Source organism: Plodia interpunctella, chromosome 6, assembly GCF_027563975.2.
Source record: "Plodia interpunctella isolate USDA-ARS_2022_Savannah chromosome 6, ilPloInte3.2, whole genome shotgun sequence".
Taxonomy (NCBI): domain Eukaryota; kingdom Metazoa; phylum Arthropoda; class Insecta; order Lepidoptera; family Pyralidae; genus Plodia; species Plodia interpunctella.
The window spans coordinates 7,743,133-7,764,781 of record NC_071299.1 but is presented as its reverse complement, the minus strand read 5'-3'; the positions used below and the strand labels follow the sequence as shown (position 1 = coordinate 7,764,781).

General features: G+C 34.3%; 1 protein-coding gene across 14 annotated transcripts in view; it reads right to left on the bottom strand.

Annotated features, from left to right (window-relative positions):
* The window catches only part of dnc (dunce), a 334,918-nt gene that overhangs the window by 72,889 nt on the left and 240,380 nt on the right, over positions 1–21,649 (bottom strand). For 9 of the 14 annotated variants that reach the window (XM_053746307.2, XM_053746313.2, XM_053746314.2 and 6 more), the window contains 2 exons: positions 10,658–10,855; positions 4,734–4,769 (listed from right to left, as the gene is read on the bottom strand). In XM_053746307.2, the coding sequence (XP_053602282.1) occupies positions 4,734–4,769; positions 10,658–10,855 (234 nt within the window). Of the gene's footprint in view, positions 1–2,084; positions 2,989–4,733; positions 4,770–10,657; positions 10,856–12,814; positions 12,847–15,776; positions 15,873–19,998; positions 21,223–21,649 lie in introns of those variants that run through there. The other 5 variants (XM_053746306.2, XM_053746318.2, XM_053746308.2 and 2 more) reach the window with 4 other exon arrangements.

Genomic DNA, 21,649 nt, shown 5'->3' with positions numbered 1-21,649 from the left:
ACAAAAATATCCCAACTAATATTATAAATGCGAAAGTAAGTTTGTTTGTTACCTCTTCACACATTACCTAGTGGACCGAATGTTACGAAATTTTGTACACGCGTAGAAAATAGCCTGGAGCTCCCCATGGAAGCATCGAATCCCCGGGGCGCAGCTAGTATTCTATGAATTGTCTCACAAAACTGACGGTTGCTAAAATTTTACCGTAATTTCCAAATTTACCGCAGACAGCCAAATGAACAAAGCTTGTACATGTATCTGACTAGTTAATTTCGAGGTATTTGTTCTATAAATATATGCTATTTCATTACCATCGTCCATCTAATTAGTAGAATTAGTTGGCTGCTGGAATTAAAAGGAAATAAATGTCTCCATGTACAAATCAATATGTTTCATGTTGAAAATCTATTGAATTTTTTTCAGAATCAATTCAAACAAAGTGACGACTAGTTAGAAATAAAATGCTGTAGGATGTGAGAAAATTCTCTGCAATTTCTTTGTCTTTTAATCTTTTCTGAAATCAATTGTTTCAGACGTGTCTTTGAATCGTACACGGGCAATCTGATCACTGAAGCAAAAATCCAATCCAAACTTGTTATAAAATTTAGAATCAGCATAGTATTTAGTTACTTTGCGTCCATGGAAAGTCGTTGTAGCAGCATCGTCAGGTCTTTAGAATTTTATCGAAATATCCTAAATTAAAATAAATGCATTGTGGTAACATATTTAAATAATCACATTCTTCAGAAGAAAGACTTGATATTTAAGCAAATACTTATTCAAGAGATTCTAAGATACGCAGGTTAAATTACTGCTTGCTTAGAATTTATTCATCATTTTATCTTCAACATCGGATGAAATAACTCATCTTGGTTATCTCTATATTTCTGACAGAGATAATAGAATGCTTATTTTTATTTCATTTAATTAGATTGCACTTGACTGTATTAAGTCTACATGATATATTGACTTTAGAAAATGTACTCAAAAATTCCCTTAGTCATTTCGTCTTAATACCTATTAATTTAGCCACATTTAATAGAGATCTTGTAATTAAGACCTCAGTTAACATGCACAATGAGTTTCGGTTTAATGATGATTGCAAATTAGAATATAGTTAACGAAACAAGCTACCATCGTTTTAACGAAGTCATTGACATGCGTTAATTGGCGCCTAGTTTTATTACTTAAAATGTTTTATGTACTGTCAAAGATTGAATTTAATTTATTGTATTTCTATATGCAGTCATTCGCTCAATTTTGTCCGATTTTTACTTTAGTCCAGTATATATAGATTTTTCATTTCATAATTTGGCAGATAGGATAATTTTTATATAGATTCGCAAATCTCAAACGTTATTTTAAAAAATATGCAGTAAAAGTAAAATTCAATCTAATAAAAGAGATTTCTGAAGCTGCAGTTGCATTCAAAACGGTGAAACTTTTCATAGTTACGGAACCGAGTGTTTCCTTGTGACTACAGGGCACTTTGTGAAGATAGTACTTTTTTGATTGTGTCTTATTTTTGTTGACTTGCTACAAACTTTTAATTTTAAATAGAAGACCAGTGAAAATATTACTGAGGGAATTTCTCAAAGCAAAATGTCGATAGAAATTATGATTGAAAATGGTTAATTTTACATTTGAATTTTATACACAATATAAAAAGAAGCTTTCAATGAATGCAAGCTATTCTTCTGAATATTAATTGAAAACGTCTTCTTTATTTACTTTGATTTTGTGGAGTACTTTATGTTTGGGCATCCAATTTTCTCGGCAGACAAATAGCATAGGACTGGCTATGATGACACGACGCGTGTTGTAGAAAACATCCAATCTCATGCAGAAATACTTTTCAAGATAGTTTTTTGTTGACTTATCTTATTGTTATGAGCCTTGTTATAATACTACGTAGCAATGAAAACGCAACATTTTAAGATAATCGTATATGAATTTCGGTAGTGAAGTATTGTGTCAATTTTCAACATACATGGTACGATTTCTGGTTCCATTGGTGACTGTTAAGCCGATAGGATTATTTTCATAGCATCCATATCTTGCCGAGACGTAAAATCATTACTTACGCATCACGCCTCGTGCGCTCGTCCCAAAACTTCTCCCAGAAGGTGGATCTGTTCTTGATGCGCAGCACGCTGGTGCTAAGCGTACGAGGCAACGTGCCGCCGCTGCTGCTGGCGGATACGCCAGTAGACATGCTGTGCTCGGAAGCTGAGCTCTTAGCGATGAACGAGCTGCCTCCGCCGGCGCCCAGCCGCTCCGACTGAGACCCCGAGCGTTGCATCTCGACGCTTGTTGGCCCTACATCGCACACCTCGCACTCGTATTACCCTTATAACCGCGCACAGTCATCGATTCCAGACAACGTCGCCAGTCCGTCTGCTATGCGTCTGATATTTACACCCACGACTTTCCTTCACACACGGCGCTCGCGTAAGCGTTCTTAATCAGAATGCATACAATAAAACGCTCTTTTCATGCGAGAGTTTCAATCACATCGACGAATACTGACATGTGTTTGCTGATAACTTTATCTCACTGGTTCGTTCTTATCAACAACAATATTGCAATTATTATGATTTATTATATTTATAAGTAACAACAACAATTAAATATCACAATAGCCTAATTTACCAATAACGTTATTGTAAATGCAATGTATATCTAAAACAATATTATTAGACTTATTGTTTAGGCCTCATACTTGGCACCAATGAATAGTGGTTCTATCTTGACCGCCGCCGGTCCGGTGGCCAACTTGTCAGATCAGTGAACGACCTCGACACTGTCAGCAACTTTATTTACACTGGGTAAATATCGGCACGTTAATATACAAACGTATCACTTCGCGGGAGCGGCACACGTGTAATGTTGGAGATGGATAGAGCGCAGAGTCACATTGTCGGGGTTAGTCGGGGGGGTTTGGAGAGTGCGGCGTGGTGTGGTCGATGGCGTGTCGCCGGCAGCGCCCGCGGACTATCAATGGAGCCGAGACGCCGCGAGCTCTGCGCGTCCCGCTCGCGCGCCCGGCCTGGCCCGACAGCCCGCGACGCCGCCCGAGGATAAATTTGGCTGGCGCTAATGGAAACTGGCGGTGGGCGCCGGTAATCAATGTTACACTTGGAAATCGAGGTCCAGCATTATCAATGCTAGAATTCACTTGTAGCTTGATAGACTCGTGGTCGATTTCTGATTGAGTACTACGGCTCTAGGCTTTGCGAGGACAATTGAACTACAACACAAACAATGGGTGGCAGAGATTGTTTGGCTATAAGCTCGGCATTGGTCCATTTGTATATTCTGATGTTGTTTTTTATGGGAAATAAAGATATTTTTAATTGTATTTTATTGAAGAAAAAATATGCATCTATAATATTTTTTACTTTTCATTTTCTTTGTTTTCAAAACTTAGACTTTATAACTCTTTAAGTTGCGTGAGAAAATTATAAAATGCAAAAATGGTAGAATTTGAGAAAATAAGTTTTTACTTTTCATTGCTTTTTCAAAGACCAATTTCATCTTAAAACCTCACTTGAACTCTATGATTCTTATGACCTTTTGTTCGGAAAATTCACATATAATAGTGAACTCAACTCAAATATTAAATTATGAAATATATATATATTTCAAGTATAACAACCTACGTAAATATTATTGGCATGTGAAATATTTCGCCAAACCGGTTTCAGATGTTATAATGACTGAGCGTTGGCGGACGCGTCTGTCTGTTTTGCATTCATTTTTCGCTTTTAAAAATAACACAAATAACTTAGATCCACAAAGAAATTCAAAGAAGTGTATATATTCGTAACAATTTATTATTTCTATGGGAGATTATATACATGTTTACATAAATGTCACAAATGCTACAAGTGACATGTTATCGCAGGCCTGCGGAGGATGTATTATCAAAGATTTCTTTATTTTGGGAATGTTCCTACGCTTGTTTCTTTATGTTATAAAGCGTAAGATCGTTTCGATCATGAGAATTCATTCCTTATAAAGATTCATACATTTTTTTTTAATTTAGTGCAAAAAAGTTTTAAAATAAATAAATAAAATATTTTTTCTGCTTTGTAGTAGTAATTATTATTCATAAAAAATACGACTAAACTTTATTCTAATAATAATATATGTATATCGAAACATTACACGGACAATATTTCATTAACAGTTAGGCGCCTTTATCCTAATATAGCCACTATATAACTAATCTAATTAATATAACAAAAACCTAGTTATTACAAACAATGTCTAGCAAAATAAAAGCTACACTCCAATGGCATGATTCAATCAATCAACAATTGCTTCACTCATCAATCAAAATGTGGCGTCACTAAACAAACAAGTCTTGTAGATTTTATTAAAAATCTTTTTGACCAAATTAGCTTGTAAAATTTACTTATAAAGCTAAATTCTATGATTATTCTTCATAAAACTTACCACAAATAATGACTTTATAGGCCGATTTCGATAATAAATCAAAAAGGCACCTGCGTAATTAAAATCACTTACACAAAAGAAATAACTATATTGACGAGTTAATTAAATTCAAGATAAAAGCAAGCACAAAAGATACTGCACAGTTATACAGGTATAGTTGGTATTAATGGAAGCCAGGCAATAGAGTATAGAGTACAAAGGAGGTAAAGCAAGCAAAGAGAACACAGAAAAAAGCTTTAGTACTAAAATCGTGCGTAGATAAAAGTACATACGCTCTGTCCAGCTGCGCCGCCTCCACCTCCTTGAATCTGCAAGCAATTAAATAATAAGGAAAAGAAAGAAACGACAATGACTCGAGGGATTGTTATGCCACCTAAGCGGGTAGGTCGCGAGTACAGCGGGGTAGCTCACACCGAAACTGTGCTGAAATAGTGTAGGCTTTGTAGAAGTGATAGCAGTAGCATGACTATTAAACATACATATTATATTTTCTATTGAAATAAGACTTTAATAATACTGGCATTGCTTTGGATCAGTGGGCGTAGTTCATTAAAAGGAAGCCTGTAGATATACTCATAGTTCCAAAACACTTCCGCAAATTCCAGAGTAGGTATATTTCATGAATGCATATTTTTATTTTTTAATGAAACTGTAATAGTACATAAAAAATAAATCGTATATTACAGCCAGTAGGGACGATTTGTGATATTATTATTGTTTTTTGTATGTCATGCTATTGCCGTAATGTACTGTAGGTATGCGATATGTGAGTAAGCTGACTACTGTACTGTTAGTTGGTCACAACATTTACATAATATTATTATACATTGCATTATATAAACATTATTGCTTACTTTACGCGTCCATCTCTTGTGTAGTATATAACTGAAAATTTTATCTAAACATAAAATAAATCTGCGAGTAAAATATAATTTAAATGATTTAATGTAACATCAATCCAGATGGATTAATAATGTTACAATAAATTCAATAGCCAATTTATTATGATTTAACATAGAATCTACGTATAGCTTACATGTTAAGTCATAATAAATTGAAACTAGAAGTATAAATATGCGAAGTAAAAAATAAAATATATATTATGTACCTATTACATAGAATATTTTGTTTAAGTAGTCCGTAGCATTTCTTTTGCTGTATTCAAAAATTATTAAAAATTGGTACGATACAAATGTATTACACCATACACAAGAAAAAATAAGTAAATAATCCAAGTAATGATGAGTATCGTAGACAAATTTCTGCTTGTCAAACACTATTATTATAAGGTGGCTCCTTCACTTGCCTCTTTTAAATCCCAGCTGAAGGGACACTATGAACAGGCCTCAGATATTTGAGTGTTATAATTAATTATTTATATTAGTATTGATATATGGTTTTATTATATTTTTATTATTTTGTTTTTGTACTTATTGTGTGTAGTTTTAATAAAGTATATTTATTTAAGTTTTCATTGCTTGTTGTTACTTGATGTTTCGTGTACTTCTATTTTCTTCACTTTGCACGTTTATCTTACGCTACCTTACTTTGTGCGTTGAATTTTTTCCTTTCAAATACTTGGTTGCCTGGAAGAAATCCCTTTCTGGGATAAGTCCGCCTTTGTACGCGTTCTTTCTTTAATTCACTGCTTTCTTTGTATGTGTTTTCTTCGTGCAATAAAGAGTTTACAAACAAACAAACTACTAATTTGCCACAACAGAAATGGCGTCGTATTTGGTTGCAGCATTCTATGATTAAAATTCTGAAATATGTAATTAGACTACTTGTATCTTTGAAATACGTAGCTGTTATAGCAAAATATTGATTTTATTTTCATGTTTTCTTTGACAATCCCTTCTATCAGGGATAAAGACGCGACGTGATAATGTATATACTGTACGATAATATAGTTGTATGTACGTAAAGTAATTATTTCATGTTTAAAGGGTGGCTTTGACTCCTGCCACAAACAGATGGTGTGGAGCTTATAATATGAAACTAATTAAATTTTCTTTATGCGGGGTAGACTCTATTGAGATTACACATACACGTATCATAGCTTCAACCCATAAGGCTGAGAAAAAATAAGTTGGTTCGGAAAATCGTTGAATTTGCGTGGTTGTGATAATATCACGCATTTTAGATAATGTCTATAAATATCTCAAACTTCGTCGAATTTCATTGACTATTAAAATCTTCAGAGACTTTTGAGTCTTCTTTCCCTGAATTAATTGATTGCGTGGGTGTTTTCGTGGTGTCCCATAATGTGGAGTTCATTTTTACTTGTCTGGTCGTGTTATTAAATAAAACGAAAATAGAAATCTGACGTCTAAAGTTACCGAGTAAACCCACATTAGTTGCGGACTCGAAGGCATAATAACAACTCATATGAAGTTGGCCAGTCTCGGGTCAAGTGGAAATTAAATGTCACCGGCTTCCGCTCGCCTCAAGCTTGTCTACTTTGAAAAATAATATGCCTCAGCCATATTTAAACGTTTCCTAAATAAAAAAAAACAGTAAGTTTATAGTCTTGTTAGATTGGATTTCTATTTCTGTCAAATATAAATTTGAGACTTTTAAATAGAAAACCTAACCTTTCAATATTGTTAGGTAAGTCACAGATACTTATATATTTTAATTTATGTCTGTTAAGTACAGGTTCGAATGATAATAAGCATAATGGATAAATAAGCATGTCTAAAATATAATTATTTCGATATTTACAAAAATCTGAAAATCCATTTGTTTAGATGCTTATGAAAAAGTAGGTCTCCTTACCATAAATGTACTATGGCGGTGTAAGCTTTAGTAACACATGCTCGATGCGGGATTTATCACATTCAGATTTGAAAAACACAATAATTTTGTTTTATAGATGATTTTCAAAACTGATTTTAGATTATTTACTAATAGGTATTTTGAAATAGGTATTAGATTTTTTATATTGCTTACTAATAGCTTACTAACTTTTTGAAAGTTGTGGAAGTTTCTGAAAGTTGTTTGATGATATGAAATATAAAAAATAATAATTGAAAAAGATCCCTTCATGTGATTCACTGTTCTACTTTATGTTTTCTTAATTCAATAGCTCCTTTTATTGTCTACCCGCTGATCTGTTTTGATTCCTATAGTTTCCTTCTTTTTATACGTTCGAACTTTACTCTTCGGTTTGATTAATTAGATCGCCTATTGAAACTTTGGGAAGCGTATTATTTTATTTAAAACAATAATTATTCAGGTAAACACAATTTGAAGAGAGGATACTTAACTACTCAAGTACTTAATGAGTTTGAAATTGACTTCTTGATTGGCCCCCGCTTCGGTGGATATAAGAGTTACTTGCTCGCTTATTGATCAGTAAGTGATTTTCCATGTTTCGTTTTATGCTGTTAAGTAGGCGGTGAGGAGGGTATGTGAGGGTGACCATTATATATACTTATTTTTGGTCTAGCACTACAGGGGGTAAATCGTTGTTCGATTATGAGTGTGAGCAGCGTGGTGGCCATTTACTTAGGAATTAAAGAAAAATATCTTGTACTAGATGCGTTCCGGGGCTTCGCTCCCGTGGGAAATTCGGGAGAAAAAGTCGCTATGTGTTAATCCAGGTTATATTCTACCCGTGTACCAAATTTCATAACAATCGGTCCAATAGATTTTGCGAGAAAGAGTAACAAATTTACACACATACAAACATACATACATCACAAACTTTCGCGTTTATAATATTACTAGGATTTATACACCCATAAAATGTGTCTAAGATAAATATAATATTAACTCCGAATAGGTATTTATTACACTCGGAGGAAGTCATAATGTTTCACAACTTGGTGTCATTGAGTTGATAACTATTATCAGTAACATTGAGTTAACTATGTCACTAACCTGTAAGTAATATGAAATCATATTAATTAATATACGTTTATGACGAAATCTCATTAATTAACTTATAAGATATATTCATTGATCTCTCTGATGATGAAACTAATTAATATAAATTATACAATTATTTGAGAAAAACAACACGATATATTGCCTTTTTAGTTTGTAGGAAAGAATCTTTTGAGTTATTCACAGTGATTCGTCATTTACATACAACACTATTTATGAATGATTAATTTAAGTGACGCAACACGGAATTTGAAAGTAACCCTAGAAAAACTTGATAGAAAATGTACTCGCGAGTATTTTTATTATAAGTAGTGCTATTTTAAAATATTCTAAAATAGTTGCTAGCATGCATTTATAACAGGCTATTGAACACAATTAACTGACCATTAAATAGTTCCTTTTTTTGTTTATATGGATAATGATTTATATTATCATCCATATTTATATTGCTATCCACTTTAAAATGTCCCCTTTAACTATTGATGATACTAGTAACAGTAAAGCGCCTATTATTATATTATTTATCTAGGACTTGCGTTGGCTATTTTTATCATGAATTAGTATAAAACAAAGTCGCTTCTTGCTGTCTATCTGTCCTCCATGTATGCTAATCTTTAAAACTCCCTTGCGTAATTTTGATGCGGTTTTTTATTAGACAGTCATCAAGTGGAAGGTTAATATGTGATGACGTTGCACCCGTGCGAAGCTGGGGCAGGTCGCTAGTATAAAATATAATACCTATTTTTGGGTAAATAGTTTTACAATCGCAGGAAGAGCGACGGAACATGAAAGGCGTAATGGAAAATGTCAAGAACATGCACGAATTCAGCGTCGACAATTACGTAGATAATTACTAGACATACCTACATCTACAAAAGTAAGTGTGGGTGGCAAAAATAACATTTTCATTAAAAAAAAACAAAAAGAATAACGAGACTGCTAATTACAAAGTAATCTACGTATAAATGTGATTTAAAATAAATTTCTAGTCTAATTTTAATTAATCTGTGTTTGGGCGTTTTTTGCTTTTCAATTACTATAACAAGTACAAAAATATTTTGAAGTCTATATAATAAATTAAAATCATGAATTTATGAATACGATTTCTTGACCAGAACCTCATACTATGTGAAAGTCTGATGTACCCACAAAATGAAAAATGTAAAATATTGTGTACCTATGTGATATAAGTATATTAACTTAAGTGCCTATTTTCAATGATAGTAATAAGACTTGCGATTATCTTTATTATGTACGGGAAATAAATTTATTTCTTATGTATTACATGTGTCCATATCTAGAGACCACTTTCCATCAAGCGTCACTTGAGATTTATCGCCCATCGGAATGAAAGTATCATAAACATAAGGCCGTTCACATATTGGTGTGCGATTAAATATACGGTCAGCCAAAATACATTGCTTTCATGTTTGTGGGCAGCCCAAAGGCCCCAACTATGGGATTGCATCTTTGGACCTGTTCTGTGTTACAATTATGTTAGACTTTAGGTAGGTATTTAAACTTAAGTACCACTTTTCCAGACGTTTCAGAAAATGTCGCACAAGTCGTGGTCATAAAAAATAAATGCGTGATGAATGTCTATTGTGCATAAAGTAATATTAAAGTATAAAAGTTGTTGCGTAAGTAAGACAGTGTCATACTATGCGTAGTTTGAGCAAGTTGTGAATAAGTGGATAACCCGGCCGAATAGAAACCATAAGAATATGTCAAACCAAAAACCGCGTCCTTACTGAGCTACAAAGAGATAAGATAGCCCGAATATCTATAAAACATGGAGTCCGCATCATGAAAGGAAACCACGCAGAGCAGACAGCAGCGGCAGGGCTACAGTCGCTTATACAAGCTTAGTGTGGCATGTTGTTCATACATTAATATCTGTCGACCTCCATGGAGTAGTGGTTATCAAACCCGTCCGCTATCAGGAGGCCCTGTATTGTAAGTGTGATTTCAGATGTTTTTCAGCGGTTATGGGTGTATTGTGCCTGTTCCTGTTTTTGTGTCTATCGAACTCGCAAATCAAGTTAAGTAAGCGTGGGCCGTCGAATGTTGTCAATCACTTGACAATGTATTTATTACAACAATGTGGCCGCTGTGATAGAGATCCACATATTGTCGCAGGACTTCTTTCGTGGATTCCATGTAAGTATTTACGTATGTTGACGCGCACGGTTGGGACAAAGCGCTTTGTTTCAATGAGGACGCGGTGGCCTTCGCATCGTGTCGGATAGTATAGTGTACCAGCAGCGCAGCTAGGACACCGGATGAATGAGTGCAATAAACTCACCTTTCGCTGGCAATTGAGCTGTTTCTCGACATAGACTTGGGTGACATTTCGAAGTCGGAGTCTGAGCGGTAGAGGAAGGACTCGCGGCGCTGCGGCAAGGCTTGGAGGACGAGGGCGGTAGAGGGGGAGCCCCCCTCGAGGGGTGACCGCGCGCCCCCTGCCCCACCACCCGCACCTCCCCCATTTTCCACATCGAAACTGCAACAAACAATTTCTGAATTACTTTCAGTACAAACAGAATGTATCCTTATTTTTGCAAACAATACGGTTTTTTTCAATTTTTTTATATCTTAATTTAAAAGTTTGTGTTTTATGAAAATGTTAATAATAAATGCATATCGATGGATTAAATGAAAACATAAATAACAACATTTTATAACTTTAAAATAAACCTTCCACGAGAAAAGTTACTTTATGGACAGCGCTTACGATGCGCATCTAATATACCTACTTAAATAGAATATTAAAAATTAGCATATGAAACATCATAAGCGACTTCCCTCCATAATCATATGACGTTGCATGGGAAAGGTACCCATTTCTCATGGAACATAATAAATAAATTTTAACAACAAATAACCACGAAGGAAAATTCCTTCATAAATTATTTATTGAATTTGTAATATACACCAATAAATCAACAATTGACGTGTAGGTTTTAAAGCTAAGTCAGTTCAATAAAACGTATCAGTGATAAATAAAAAGAAATGGGGAAAACCCCACCATAAAAATTTAAGTGGATTACACGCGTTACTCATAAATATTTTTTATCATTTGTGATTAGTCAAAAAAAATATATATATAGTAAAAAAATATATATATATATATATATATATATATATATATATATATATATATATATATATAACGTACTCGATGTTGCCCGGGGCTTCGCTTCCGTGGGAAATTTGAGATGAAATATAGAAAGTATACAAATTTATCTATAGTATAAAGTATAAACGGCAAATGGTAGTTTAGAAATAAGTTAATTTCATTTTACTTATGTATCTATGATTTTTGAGAAAATAGGCTAAATACTTAGCGTTAAAAATTGTAATTCATAACTGTTGAATAGGGTTAATTGACAAATAAATATATTCAGGTAGATCTAATTGTTAGTTTATCTGTAAGAGATTACAATATTATATATGATCAGACTGTGGAGAAATTGGCCCTAAATCTTTGTAAGCAGCTATATGCATAGCTTGTTATATAGTGCAGAATTCAAAATATATTATGTTATTTACTTTTTGCGTGCAAATAAATTGTTATTTTACAAATTATGCCATGAACATGATTGTATCAGATTCATGGAATTAGTAGGTACTCTGACGAAGTACCTACTTATTAAATCCATGATCTGATTACGATTTAGAGCGTGCTCCCGTTGCTCAGTTGCGCTCCGACGTCCTTCGTCATGTTGACATCCGTCGACGGAGCAACGCAGAAGAATGTAGAAATTGTTCGAAGTTTCCATGTATGACAACTCACGTTAGTATCAAACGCTATAGAATAACGGAGCACGAAGGAGTTATACTGCATGGTCGCAACGGAGCACGCATGTCTGATCAGTGATGACACGTTCTTACGATAGACGATTGTCATCACCATGATGTCGTCATAATATTAATAGTTCCGCGAAGCAACTAAATTATCACATGACGTATTTGTTTTCTGGTTAACAATGGTAAAACACTATCACCTGCTTATCAATTCATTGAGTGTCATGGTCAGATAAACTTTAGTCTAAGTATTAAAACTCTTTGATTAATGTTAAATATTTCTGACGTCGGTGGTTAATTAAAATTTTCCAATGAAGAAATACTTATTTGTTACTACAAATAAGTATTTCTTCATTGGAAAATTGCCCTGCAGTGCCTTTTATGCTACGGTCAAAAGGGCGAATTTGCAACGTATCTTGATGTGCTGTCGACCTTCACGACAGTAAATACAATAAGCATAAGTGTTATCTAGTTATCAAATATTGCACAGACAAATAATATCCAGACGCATCGACTCGTTATATAAAAATGGTAGGAAACTATTAATATCTAGAAAAATACGAGTAAATCTCCAGAAACAAATTGCTCACGTGTGGTTATTGGGAAGTAAGTATAATCTCAGAATATTATATGGGCAGTAAGAATAATATATTACCTTATTAAAACGGTCATAATCACATACATAAGTTTCACTTAATTTCACACAGATTACATTTCTATTTCCTTTGACACGGGCGCGACTTGTGCGTTCCGGAACGTCGAGAAAATTACTGAACGATAACGGAACGTTATCACTGCGATGCGGGTGGAACTGGCCGAGTTCTTTTTATCTAATTTGAATATTACATAAATGTTACGATTTATGTCTATTTTTTACTGACTTCAAAAAAAGAAGAAGATTCTCAATTCGTCGCGTGTTATTTTGGTTATATAAAACATTCCAATTTGCCTGCGGACTTAATCATATTTTTGACAAAATGCTTTGTTTCTGTGTTCGTTGAAAGATGACAGAAGATTTCGAAGACCATGCGAGGTGGAGAAGAAAAAGTATGTGTTCAGACCTCAAGTTGAGACGGGAAAGGAGCTCTTCAATGAAATTTTGTATTTTTTGAACAACGGGAATTATTATTTTTTTAATAAATTCGTTACAATGGTATGTGCACCGGTAGATAAAATTGATCGTAGTGACGTTGCTATAGACCCAGAACCCAGGACTCTGACACTATATGTCTGAGGCAGCAAACGGACTGCGCTCAGGTGAGAGATCAGAAATAAAGTTGTGCCTTGAAAGTTATTTAGGCTATATACTTCGTTCTTTTTGAATATAAGATATGATATTATTACACACTAGCTATTGCTCACAGCTTCGCATGCGGTATCCTATACTTAACCTCGGGTCATTGGTTATTATTTAGTTATGTCGGTCCAGTGGTTTAGCATTTCTCCATAACATAAGGATATTACTAAACAAAGGAAGTACGCTTTTCGTCAAAGTTTTCTTAGAACCATCCTATTTCTAGTAAGATTCAATTACAATAAAAGAAACTGGGTAGTAAATATTTAGCTTTCTATATTTTTAAGTTGTAAAAAAGAAAATTAACCTATTTGAGTCTTTTATTTCTTCGACCGTAATATTTAATATTAAGTTATTTAAATTCTGTAGATGTTGCTACCTAATAGAGGCTGAAGCTGAAATTTTGACAAATATAACTTCAAAGGTTTTAATATCATACCTTTAAATCATCAAGATTAATCGTATTTCAATCGATTATTTATCAGAAGCAGATCTAAATCGCACAATATAAAAACAATCTTTCTAATTAAATCAGTGACGTAAAATTTAATATATTAACTAATTAGATTATTGTCTAATTATTTTCTTACCTAAACTAATTATTACAATATAAATTTTCTTCATTTCCAAGAAAATTCATATTTTGTAACAGAAGTGACATCTAGGTGTGGTTTATAAAACGTTGCACCTCTAGTCCGCTACGACGCGGTATCATGTAATGTCGATAGCTGCCGTTAGAGGTCTCTCCACGGAAAAGCGGAAAATAAAAATTCAAGCGCGATCCTAGTTGGTAAAAATATTATAAGGAAGAAAAGTTTTAACAATTTATAATTGTAAATAAATTTATTCGAACTCTCTGTTTACATATAATTTATTGATATATTATTTTTTCTTGCTTTATGGAATTAATTTGCCATAAAATATATTTCCACCGTCCAAATATTAAAAAAATATGATAATTATATAGATGTAAGTAATTACTGACAACCTTATTTATAAATATTTTATAATATAATAAATTTTTATAAATTTTTACTATAGAAATTTATTAATTGAGAGTGCGAGTGAGTGTTGAGGGAATATTGAAGGATTGAACGATAGATATTTTTAACTTTAATTAACTTTTCATTCTAAATTAGACAACTAGGTGACAATTTTTATAGACATAAAAATTTGTTAACACAAGGCTCATAAGTAATCTCTGTAGTAAGAATCCGTCATTACAGATTCTTACTAGAAATCTTACTTGGATACAAAGGTATCATAATGGATGGCAAGGCTGTCAAAGATACTTGATTTTTAAGCGAGGAGAGCCTCATCATAGAATATCGTAATCGGTTTATTATTACCTTGACCTGTCCACGTCATTCTACGCACAGCTTATATTTGCAAGAAATCTTAAATTATGAATATACTTACGTAAGTTTCCATCTGAAAAAGCATTTATGTGGATGTCTGATTTCTGGCAGGCGACTGGAGTGGGTGTTTTTATAAACCACGACTACGTTGTAAGTCATAAGTTTAACGTGTCTATGTATGTCTGTCCGTGGCATCGTATCGTAGGAGCCAAACGTCTGACTGAACCGATATTGATTCCTTTTTTATTTATTTGAAAGATAATTTCATAGAGAGCGTTCTTAGCTATGTTGGAAAAAATGTGATCAGCCGTATAGAAACCGTCAGCTCTATTTTGGCAGATGATGAAATTTTGAAAAAATATCGAATTTGAGAAAGTTTCGGAGTCGGTGGTAACTTAAATTTTAATTTCTTGCGTTTGTTTACTTATAAATACAATTAAACTTAATAAAAATAAATACTTATTGTCTAGGTAGACAATCAAAGGTGTTGTGTAATGTTTGGATATTACACCACACCTTTGGATTTCTTGTTTTATTTTAAAACTTTATTTCCCCAAGTTACAAAAAAAAAATAGTTAATTAATAAAAATTAGGTACACGGGTTGGACTTTATGACACCATATGGTATTTTTTACCAGACAAATTATAGAAATAAAAAATAAAAAAAAATAAAAAAATTACAAGCACTAATAGTTTTTGTTAGTTCTCAATGACGGTTTTGTTTTTAATATAATTTCGGAGTTTTTTTAAACTAAATTTGGGTGATTGCAAAGCAATGCGCAAGTGCGTATTTACACAAACATCTTTTTTTTAAAAACGAACGTTTTGCGATACCCGGCCTCTAGCGACGAATTCCCTTGCTGCGGGGGGCTTATCCATATAAACGGAGGCCTTAAGGAGGAGATTGCAGTGTATTTGTAGTGGTTTAAATTAGAGAAAGGACGAATAAGATTTGACCAATTTACCTGCCAGTGGTTCTTCTCCTGGCCGACACTGGCGGTCTTCTTAGCGGCCTCCGAGCTGCTCCTCTTGCACTCCATCGCCTGGGCGCTTCGCTCCACCTAACCACATTCCCCATCAGCACATGTCCAGCCAGACCAGTTACAATAGTGAGAAGTCGCTGAGATGTGTTATTCGTAAAGTGAAAATTTTGTTTTATGATAGGTGTATCACGAAATACGTATACTCATTTTTTGATTGAATTTAGTTACTGTTGGGGTTGTCAATCAAAATACTTAATTGTATAAAAGTTATTACTCCTTACGGCATATAAGGAGCCCTATGCCGTATATTTTGAGTGAACCTAAGTATAATTTGAAAAATATTTGAAATTACTTATGTGTATGTATATTATTGTTTATTGACATCATTAAATGGAAACCGAAATCCAATATCTAATATGCCCTGACATTTTTACATCAAAATCTAGTCAGACTCTATTGCTACTCCTTTGTATTCCAGTTTTCGTCGCATCTATACTATTCCTCTCTTGTAACTTATACTACTAATGTGTATCTAGTACCATATAACTTCTGGCTATGTTTTTCATGTGACACTCTGTTTACATGTTTTCGATTTGATGTTTTCAATTTCTTACTTCTCTTCTATCTGTGGAGACTTTTAATTGGCTTCCTGTTTTTAACTTTCATTTCTGTTTATTTGTTTTTAAGCAAAGTCTTCCTAAATATAAATTAAATAAATAAAAAAAAAAATAGATTTTCACATTGACGTGCGTTGACGTACGTCAAATCTCCGTATAATTTTTGAGTTGTCCGCCGATGGAAGTAAAAACTACGGAATACGAACAATGGTGCGAGCCATATAAAGTTAATTAGGTACTGAAAGCTCGAAAACCTTTTCTCAATTATAGATATTTTTATCCTAAAGTGAAGTCATGAGTTATCTTATTTCTAAAGGAATTTAATTTATAATATGAGTTTTATGAAAAGGATGCAGCTCCGAGTAAATAAGTAGAATTATATAATTCTACTTATTAACTTCAAACTTCAATCGCTAGATATTCATATGAGTATCTAGCGACGAAATACTTTGAAATGCTCGGACAATGATAAATACAAAACAAATTCTAATTATTTTGCTGTCTAGTTGCCAGAAACCTTGAGTCTTTATTCCCAGACTCATGTCTAAACGTAATATTTACGCAGTAATGTAGGCATGAAATTACTGTAAATGTTCCATGGATTGTGAAACAAAAAAAATGAGTAAATGTTAGTATGTACTAGTGTATGAACGAATCGTGCTAAATTGATGTCTGACTTACTTTGTTGTAATGTCTTTATTTATACAAGTACGCTGTAAAAAGTTGTGCACGCAACAACTCTTGTCTGACGTAATGAAGTGATTTTGAATTGTCTATTCCACTTACCTATTATGTCTATAGACAAACAGTTCGCCAAACTTTGCCTGATTCGACGTACATTGCTGGTTTTTCCTAGCGGTAAATAAAAGCTTTCATACAAACTATGCAATGTTTGTTCATTCTCGTCGACATCCGTCTAAGCTCGGTGGCATTACATTCACTCATATTTTAGCCAAATCTGTATCTGTGATAGATTATAATTTGACGTATAAAATAGCCTAAGAATAATAATGAATCTAGACTTTGACCCTATAATATTACAAAATTGTTAAGCTTTGTATTTGCGCAAATGACGTTAGTCTCAATTAGTTTTATCTATAGAAGCAACATCATAGTTTTTTATTTGAAGTGTTATTCTCATTTGAAGCACCGAACGTTGCGTGTTTTCGTTATGACTGTATCAATTATGATCATTGAAAATATCTCTACTCTGTGATATATCGAATCGTAATGATTCAAAATAATATGTAATATATAACAAGTGGATTTACTTTCTTATTAAAAATGGCAAATTTCCTACATACTATATAGAGTATATCAGTAATAAATCATATCTAACAACATAGTTGTCAATATGTCCCTCAGCAATCTACAAAAAGATAAATGCTCACTGAAGGACTACGGAAGCCGGTACTATCCAATAACCGACCGAAATATAATAAAGGGGGAGACTCTTTCAAGTCATTCTGGGCCATTGCGTCTTTTGACTGGGAGCTATCACGTACATTGTGCTGAGCTGAAGACTTAGGGTGCCGGATAGAAGCTACAGGCAGTGGTTCGTCATTTAATATAATATACTTAGATGAATGTTTAATTGATTGCAGCAGAGTATACCCGGGCCTAAGCTAACCATGAGAAACCCTACAATTAATTCTATAATAGGTAGTCTACCACAAAGCATGATTATATTTTTAATAATAGAAGAGATGAAGAATCAGAAGACCTTTACTGTGAACAAGCAAAGTCTGATGACGATTCAAGTAGTGAAGACGACGAAGATTGAAAAGGGCGATGTCCTTCGTAATTTGTAAGGAAAACTGATACAGCATTTAATGTTCCAACATTAAAGTGAATTAAAAAAGCGTATATTAGTAGGTTGTGGAGTAGGCTAGTGTAATCGATAGGTCTCAATCCTACTTGTCTTACATCAGCAGTAGTTTCATCAACTACGATTTTCATATTGGTGAAGGAATACATCATGACCTGCACTCTAACTGTTGATTATTAACTTCTGTGCAAAATGGAGAAGGTGAAGGTGACAAATCACTTAATTTAAATTGCCAAAAAATTGTTTGTGTGTGTTATATGTTCTTTATAATGGCTCATCAATGAGGAATACGACTAATATAGATAGTGTATACTATATAGTGTAACTATAATACCTAACTTATTGACTCATACTTATTGCAAAAATCTTTCTAGAAAAATCGTTATAAAAAATCCACAGTCTGCTTCGTATTGAGATTGAACCGACTTAATAAAAGTCAGTGTTCTACCCTAGATATCGGAGTGAAAAGAATGCGCCGTACAATGCTTGAGTAACCTTCGCCAGGTAATTAAATCTCTATCTATTATTAGAGGCCTTTTGTACTAACATTAATAAGTAATTATTTGCTATGAATCGATGTTATACATACAAAATAACACGAAATATCACGGCATATATACAAATTGATCTTGGAAAATGGAGAATAGGTAAAAGGAGAATAGGTTAAAGATCGACGTGAAATATATATAAAGTATAATAACAAATATGATGACATATATAATGACATATAAAAGTCTTTTAGATGTAGATTACGATAGTATACCTATCTAATGATTTATTAAATAAAATTAATAAGAATTAGTATGACGTTATTAAATAAAAATCTTGACATTCCAAAAGAAATATGAAGTTAGCAGGTACATCTCCGTTAACGATTTTATCCAAAAATAAACGCCAAACAAGATTCCTTATAAAGTTTACGACTGGCTAAAGTTTTAATTAAGTACACTTTAGTATTTTAATAGGCCTGCTTGCTCGAAAATCTGGTTGACATGCAAATTTTTAATATTTGTCAGTTATTCCTTTGATTTTATGAAAAGCAATTTCCTTATTATTAATCAATTTTCTCTAGCGAATGCTTGAAAGGGCTTCGACTCGCAGGAAGTTCAAGTATTGTTGTACAAAATGGAATTGTCGAGCTCTTATGTGGCCCTATACAATGTGTATCAAAGGGTAGCAAGGTACATTTATATAGTTAAGTTTTTTTATTATTATTTGAGAATGAACATGAGACTAAAGGCACTGAAATGGTCTTTGTAAAAGCTTTATTTATTTTTCGAATAATATACTTTCCCTATACATAGTTTTCTATTGTCGTTAATCAAGAGGGAGTAGTGAAATCAAAAAGTTTCTGAGATAAAAGGAGAAAAGAAGACTATTCCTCCCGTGCCATTTTAATTTCACTAAAGTGTTAGGTAGGTACATCTACTTTTATGAATATTGAGTTAAGGGTTTGATAAATAATTCTTCGCACATATACTTGACTAGACTATAGTCAAGCTATGTACTGTAGGTATGTACATGATAAAATATTAACAAAGAGCACTTATCTAATCGCGTCTTTAATGAAAAGGTCAAAGATTCTCGTATTTGTTAGAAACGACGTTTACTCTTATTATGTAACGCAATGACAATCCTGAACTAACAAATATACATTTCATATTTTTGCTTTTGTGTGGTCATAACTAGAGCTTGTATTTAAAAAAGGTTAAAGGAGTGTCGTGTATCTAAAATAGATTGAAGGTCATGAGGCATTGACCTCTTGTTCTGATCTTCACTACTGGTCTGGCTGGAGCTAGTGGTGGTCGCGCTTAAAGTGGAGAGATCACTGGACGCGCGTGCAGAACGCAGGCGCGGTAGGAGCGGCACGTCCTCGGCTTCAGGAGTGGTGGGTACGTCGCACGCCCAGCCCAGCGCGCGCGCCGCCGACCACACCGCGAACACGAACGTCAACATCGCGAGCTATCGCGCCACACGCCGCACGTGAGGCCTCCCTGCTTCCGGCAAACAGGGTGCATTTGCCGAATGCATTAGTCTCAGTTCACAATCAACAGGCAATCACTAACGCAGCATGTCCGGCGTGGTAGTAAACACATCGTAGCACGTGCGCTGCGCCCCGTCGAAGTGCGCGATTCACGCGCTCGCGCCACTACCTCTGTCCGTGTACTGAATTGCGCGAGCCTCACTCTCGCAATGATGCACTAGTATTATCGTCATATCTGTGTTCATTAACTGTAACTCCAGTCTTATTATCAATTACTCATCATCAGATAAGCTTATTGAAGGATTATGAAATCGAAAACACCATGGCGATTCATACTACCATCAATAATATGGTAATTCAGCGTTTGAAAATACCGCGAGCTCTTGACGCTTGCGTGTTGATAATATTTATGTGAAGCGAAGACCGGTCTGCGTGACGCGCCACTGTTGACGTTGCGCGGCGCGGGGAACGTGAGCGGGCTACGTCACGCGCTGCTCGGCTCACCCGCGCCGCCACTGACCAAAAGGGCACGTTCTATATTTATAAGCGACCCACAATCACATCACAGCCAGAGAATAATACGAGTGCGTCATTTATACGACTGAGTTTTGAAACGCTATCACTTGTTGCACGCGGGATTCGTATCGGCGTTTGTATCGCGACAGCGGGCGGTAAATCGATGACACCGGCGGTTTCCGCGCGGATGTGGTGTCTAGGTGACGAAAGGCGGAAAAGCGTGTCCACTTCGTGTCGGTCAGGAGCAGCGGTGCCGAGTATCCTGCGGCTGCCCGGCGGCCATGTTGTCTCCGCCATTTTACCGGGGTCGAAAGGGGCAAGCCGCATGCGTACGTCGTCACGCAACCCTCGTGGAGGAAATGACGCAAATCGCTTCTTCGTCGAGCGGAAGCGATTCTTAAAGCACGGGCCTAAGGATCACTTTGATATAACCGCCGGATTGCGTTCGTTTCTAGGTCACACGAAAAGTGCCAATGTATCCAATGAAGCTTGCTGCGAATCACGACAACTGATTTCAGTTTAATAAATTTAGGTTATTAGAGGATTTACTTTCAAATTACGTTATGTTAGCAGCCCTTTTACTTATAAACAAGGAGTCCATTCAAACAAATCGATAACGACTACCTTAATTTTTGCGGTTATGGTTTATTTATTAAGTTTTTTCAAAATTTTAATGTTTTAAATGTTGGAGTTTGTTTATACATTTTTTTTAAATAGAATTTCCAACCAACTTTAAATCTTCAAAACGATCCAGGGTCATTGTTACAGTCTATGAATTATCATAATGATCTTAAATATTATCCAAAGCTGACTTATATTTTTTACAATTTTCTGACCTTGTCATTTACACTATTGAGGCTGTTATGTTACAATTTAAACCATAGATATAGATAAACATCATTAGTTTATC